Source organism: Apium graveolens, unplaced genomic scaffold (genome assembly GCF_009905375.1).
Source record: "Apium graveolens cultivar Ventura unplaced genomic scaffold, ASM990537v1 ctg8143, whole genome shotgun sequence".
Lineage (NCBI taxonomy): Eukaryota > Viridiplantae > Streptophyta > Magnoliopsida > Apiales > Apiaceae > Apium > Apium graveolens.
Window position 1 is genome coordinate 21,369 of NW_027420923.1, and position 6,683 is coordinate 28,051.

Sequence of the window (6,683 nt, forward strand, 5' to 3'; positions counted from 1 at the left end):
TCAATCCAAGACCATCATATTAAGCTTCATTCACCTTCTTGGAGTTATAATACAATGCATCCCAGTTGACTGTTGCTGAGAAATTTTTGAAATTCTTTGTTAAAACCCCGGTTTTACGAGCAGAAAAAGACATAGTGGCTTGGAGAGTATGACCATCAACAACCAAGGAGATGTCCAGATATAAATCAGACTCAAATGGAACAGCTACAAGGGATCTGGACAAGGGAATCAGGCCATCAGTTCCTACAATTATTCGTTTCTGTTGCTGTTTCAGAAAGAGTACGCTAGTAGCCCTGCATTTGTCCAATTCAGTGTTGGATGCGGAAATGCATCCATGAACATTTACTGCAACGGAGGTCTTTAACCTAACCTCCACTCGTGCTATAGTGGCATGAGCATAAAAGCCCATGAGAAGAACAATATCTCCTGTGCCATCAGTTGAAGCAAGTTTTACCTCCTGTAAATAAGCATCATCTCTAGAGTAAAATTGCTTATTAGCAAAAACATCATATATGTGACCCTTGAAGGCGCCATGAAAGAGATCAATGTCCAGGCTGTTACAATCATTTTGGAAAGGAATAGGGCCTTTGATGTCCTTGACATCAAATTCATCTCCGGGTTGAAGTGTTTCCCTAGTGTCCTCCTCATCTACTTGGCCTACATTGTATATGTCAAGAATACCAACAGGAGATGCCATGTAAATCCTGCCAAGCTGATTCCGAGGCTCTACATTAACTTCGCCTAGATAGACTATTCCAACGATCTCCAACATGGAGTTGCATTGTTTCTGAAGGGACATAATATTAATGTTAGTTAGTAACTTAGTGGAGAGTAGGAAAGATATCTATACCAATTAAATCCCAACAACTGTGTCCCTGCTTTTTCTCTTTAGATTAAAACACGTATACATTACACAAGTACTACCTGCAGGTTGTGGGGGATAATTGATTACATAAGACAATATACATGGGACTCGGGAATTCTAATATCGCTTATATCCCTAATTTTTACAATGATCCTACCAGCAACAGCTTAAAAAGAAACAGAGACGGTGAACTGAAGATGTTATCCCATATGACTGGACGTACGTGTATACAAAACCCTAGTACGGTATATCTATAAAAACATGAGTACGAGTACTAGGTATTAATTCTTCCGATTAATCCTCGATTTTCGATAAATCAAATATATATATATATATATATATATATACCTGCATCCAGATCTCATCATCGTCCTCTAATTCGTCCTCGTCTGAATCTGAACAAAAATCTACAGGCAGCCGTTGATCCGGTAATCCCAAGGATTTTCTCATCTCTCTATAACTGTCGTAATAACTGCAATCCAAGATCAACACAAACAGCATAAATCAACACGATTAATTTAATAAATCAACGAATACCAAACAAACAAATCAAACCTGATAATTACATTGACTAGACCGACTACCGACCAAACTTTTAATTTTTCGTCTTTAATATAACAGTATATATATATATATATATATTATACTATTGTAAGCAAAACATAGGATAATTTAGTTGGTTGGTTCTCATCTTCACATCTTCCATAAAAAAAATACCCATTTCCATAAAAACAAAACACAAATTACATGCACGTTAAAAACATACATACGCATCACAACTATTCCAAGTTCCCTTTCCCGCCACATACATGACTCTTTATTCATTCAATAGTCTAACCATCAGTCCCCTCAGTGTAACAACTAACAACACCGCTAAGTCCCTAGCAAAAAGAGAGAAGTAATAATTTATATGTCTATCAAAGTTTTACATGGATAATAAAAAATAGAACATAATATTATTTTGTTATCAAATAGATATATGGCTGATTAAAATATATAGTTATAAAGAATAAACTAAGATTTATATTTTTATGAAAAATGATTTTTTTACCTATAAGTTGGTTTCAGAGAAACCAAACTTAACACGACTTAAATAAAAAAAAAGTCTTGTCTTTTGACATGGTAGTATTGTTCTCTCGTTGAGAGGTCTTTATCGTTTCAGAAAGTTTTAAGTTCAGTGTTTGTCTAGTCATCTAGTTTAAATCCCATGGATACGGTTCGCAGCAGTCTTCAGGAAATGGAGGAAGGTTTCGCTATGATTAGTTTGGAAGAGGAGGAACAAGGAGGTATAACTTATGATGAAAAGGAAGGGGGCCTGGGTGAAGTGGATACAAGGTGGTGTCTTGTTGGGCGGTTTCTTATTGAGTCACTCATCGATTATCAGGCGATGCAGCACAAGATGGCGTCACTTTGGCGACCAGGCAAAGGGATGTATGTTAAACAATTGGAGGCTAATAGATTCATGTTCCAGTTCTACCACGAAATAGACATCAAGAGGGTGATAGATGGAAGTCCGTGGACTTTTGGACGATTCCATTTGTTATTTGCAAGGCTGAAAGAAGGAGACAACCCAAGAACATTGCCCATCAACAAATTAGATATATGAGTACAACTGCACGATATGGAGGCTGGATTTATGTCACAACGGGTGGTACGGGATATAGGAGACTACATTGGTACATTTGTGGAATCAGATGCAAAAAATTTCATAGGGGTTTGGAGGGAGTATATGTGTGTCCGTGTTATAATTTCGATTGATAATCCGTTGAAGAGGAGGATGAAGTTAAAGAAAAACGCAGCAAACTGGTGTTGGGTCAACTTTAAGTATGAGGAGATCCCGACTTTTTATTTTATCTGTGGTTTGCTAGGCCATAGTGACAAGTTCTGCGCCAAGTTATTTGACACACCGGAGGAACCGATCGAAAAACCCCTATGGTTCTTGGATGCGTGCTGAGCCTCATCGGCGAAATCATACTATAGGAAGTAAGTGGCTTAGAACGGGAGGGGCGGCTCCGGTGAGTAGTACAGTGACCGACAGAGGTGACAAGGTTGTTACCGAAATTGGTGCTAATTTGAATTATCAAGGAGGGAATCCAGGAATAACAGATATGAGTAACATAAAAGAAGCCGGAGCCAGTACGGAGTCAATCAAGGGATCCTATCTGCAAGTCCTAACAGAAATATAAATATAGTAGCAATCGATCAGGATAATAATTCGTTGAAAGAGGGACCCACAATTGCTGAGCTGGAAAATAAGGCCCTGGTGATAAACGACCCAAAACGTAGAAGGAAGGATAATGAGGTTGGGCCCAATGGGAGTAGTACTACGGACTTGGACATTATCATGAGCCCACAATTTGAAATTAATGAGAACCAAAAAAACTTGTTTTTGGCGGGTGCTGCAGTGCAGGCCCGCCACTCCTCATGAGTACTTTTAACTTCCAGGGCTTGGGGTCGCCCCGAAAAATTCGGTTCCTAAAAGGCGCTGTTACTGTTAGTTAAGAAAGACCCTCTGTTATTATTCTTTGTGAGACGTTAGTAGTAAAGATCAAATGGAACGAATCAGGTCGAGTCTAAAGTTTCAAGGGATGATTGTTGTTGAACCCCTGGGACGCAGCGGGGGCCTGGCCTTGCTGTGGAGAGAAAATGAGCAAGTTAATCTACTCAGCTTGTCTCAATATCACATTGATGTTGAGCTCCAACTAAGTAATATGCAAACTTGGAGGTTGGCTAGTTTCTACGGGGGCCCAACAGAAACATGAGACGCAGAACATTGGATTTACTACGAAATCTAGCACGTGATTCAAACTTACCTTGGTGTATTATTGGCGACATGAATAATATAGATTCTCAATAAGATAAGAAAGGTGGGGTTGCTTATCCTCAACATTTGATTGATGGCTTTAACAGGGTTCTGGAGGACATAGCACTGCAAGACTTGCCTCTTAATGGCCACCAATTTACATGGGAACGAGGTAGGAATACGGCTGCTTGGATTGAAATAAGACTGGACAGGGTTGTTGTTTCCAGTTCATGGTTGTCTATATTCCCTCTTGCAAAGTTGTACACGAAGGAAGGTTCATCCTCGGACCATAGTCCCATTTGTCTCGAGCCCATCGTAAAACAGACCTGGAATGGTAAGAAGTGCTTCAGATTCGAGAATGCATGGCTGACGAAGCCACTTTGCTACCAGATTGTGAAGGACAATGGGAGTACGATAGAGCAGCTAATATTACTCATAAAGTTCAACAATGCGTAGAGAAACTGGCAGTTTGGGGGAGAGAAATAACTGGGTGCTTCAGTAAGAAAATTAAAGAATGCAAGCTGGAGATGAAACAACTACGGAGTAGAAGGGACGAACAGTCGTTATAAATGCATCAAGAGGCCAAACAAAAACTCCATTTAATTCTTGATCAGAAAGAAATATACTGGCTCCAGAGATCAAAAAAATTATGGTTGCAATATGGGGATAAGAACACGAAATACTTCTGTTATGGATTAAAAACTAAGGTATCTTAATTGCTGTATTAATGCTAAGGAACGTGAGCTTCGAAGCTCGGTTTGACTACTCTTGTGTTTCGTGACTCAATCTGTCTTAACAAGATGCCTACGTACCTTGCTGAATGCTAAGGATCAAGTCAAAAAATGTAGTTCTGATTGATGGGGTGAGACCCCTTATATAGATGTTGGAGTCCTTGAATTGGACTAGGGTTTGGAGACTTGGTGGACAAGTCTCAGAATTAGAATGGGCTTTGGAGTCCTAAGAGGTAGGAAGTTGAATCCTTATCCCACCAGGTTCCTTGGAGGCCAATCTACAAGGATTATTTCTCCATTAAGACTCATCTTATCAGTTGACTTATCCCTTACTAATTAATTACGAAATTAATTAATATTCAGGGTTTTGGGCCCTCTCAAATGGGCCTAGCAATTGGCCCCAATTCTGATATGATTAATGCAACATTAATTACATACCCAAACCTTATTTTCTTCCTATCATTTGCCCCCCAACTTTTGGGAAACAGTGACTAGGTTTCGCAAAAGTTAAGTTCATTCATTCCCTTACAGGGTATCACTTTTGCGTAAAGTGTGGAGCGACCTACACATTTACAACGATTTACTTTTATCCCTATTATTTAGGAATTTATCTTAATTTCCAGAAATTTTCCCTGAATTCTGGGATTTTTTCCTTAATTTTCTGGAATTTTCCCTGAATTTCTGGATTTTTCCTTAATTTCCAGAAATTTTCCCTTAATTCTGGGATTTTTTCCTTAATTTTATGGAATTTTCCCTAAATTCTGGGATTTTTTTCCTTGATTTTCTGGAATTTTCCCTGAATTTCTGGGACTTTTCCTTAATTTCCAGGAATTTTCCCTTAATTTTGGGATATTTCCTTAATTTTCTGGAATTTTCCCTGAATTTTGGGATTTTCCTTGATTTTCTGGATTTTTCCCTTAATTCTGGGATTTTTTTCTTGATTTTTCTGGATTTTTCCCTTAATTCTGGGATTTATTCCTTATTTTCTGAAAATATTTACATTTTTCAGAAAATTTTCAAAGAATTTCCATTAATTTTCTGGATTATTCCTTATTTTCTGAAAATATTCACATTTTTCAGAAAATATTCAAGGAATTTCCATCTTTTTCTTCTTTTTTTTTTAAATACCTGGTTCGACCAGGAATCCTGTTCGACCAGGATCCTGGTCGAATTAACCATCAGTATGCCCTGGTCGACGGAATTCGACCAGGATTTTGGACCAGGGCAACTCCTGGTCGAATTTCGACCAGGATTTATACATTTTTTTAAAAAATATCCCTCCCTTTTTCGACCAGAAATCCTATTCGACCAGGATCCTGGTCGAATTGAGGTTCTGTACGTCTTGGTCGAAGGTTGTTTCTGGCAGGAGGATTCGAGGAGAATACTGACCGATTTTGGTCAGGATCTTGAGTTTTTGACCGAATAAACGCCTCCTTCTTAGTCTTAGTCGAAGCTATATTGACCTCAGACATTTCGACCAAAAATTAAATGGTGATTCTGGTCGAATTGGGTCAAAGTCTGGTCGATTTATCCCTCTATTTCAGCCCTAGTCGAAGGCATTTCGACCTCATCCTTTTGACCAGAATTTCAATACGAATTCTGATCGAATGGGATCAGGATTTTTTTTATTTTATTATTTCAAGCCCACATACATGATCTGGGCCCTAAACCTGGGCTGGATTTTTTGAACCCTTTACTGGGCTTTTTCTGTATTGGGCTTTTCCCTTTGGGCCTTTAGATGGACTTCTATTCTCCTAGGCCTAATAACACTTGGACTTTCTAGGCTTTTTTGTCTAGCTTATTTCTGGAACCTTCCAGAATTTGAGCCCATGAGATGGGTCGGGCCCTGATTTTCAAACCCAACTACCAGATTATTCTGGAATTTCTGAGGTTTCTTCTGGATTTTTCCAGATTTTGCCAAGTAATATCTACTTTTCCAGAATTTTCTTAAAGTTTTCCTAACTTTTCTAGATTTCAAAAATTGTTGGGATTCACCCCTTACACAAGTCTTAAGAAACCTCAAAATAAAGCTAAAAATGTAAATCCTAAGCAAGCAAAGCTTCAAGGTGCTTTTCAACCTTCTTGTCATCTTGACAAGTGAGAATCGTGCTCAACCACTTTACACATAGTAAATCTTCAGGTTTTGTGCATGCCAAGTTCTCGGGATTTCAAAACCAATCCATAGTCTCAAGCTTGTAGGTTCCTCTACCTTGAACACTCTTGACCTTGTACGACCCTTCCCAATTTGGGGCAAGTTTCCCACTCTGCCCTACACCAGAAGCTT

General features: G+C 38.8%; 1 protein-coding gene across 1 annotated transcript; it reads right to left on the reverse strand.

Moving 5' to 3' along the window:
* Nucleotides 1-4: 4 nt before the first annotated feature.
* LOC141704707 (uncharacterized) lies at nucleotides 5-1,373 on the reverse strand. Its single transcript, XM_074507896.1, has 2 exons — nucleotides 1,214-1,373; nucleotides 5-787 (listed from the first exon to the last, which is right to left on the reverse strand). Exons 1-2 carry the CDS (start codon nucleotides 1,364-1,366, stop codon nucleotides 20-22), a joined length of 921 nt encoding a protein of 306 aa, XP_074363997.1. The 5' UTR covers nucleotides 1,367-1,373; the 3' UTR covers nucleotides 5-19.
* Between the last annotated feature and the right edge of the window lie 5,310 nt (nucleotides 1,374-6,683).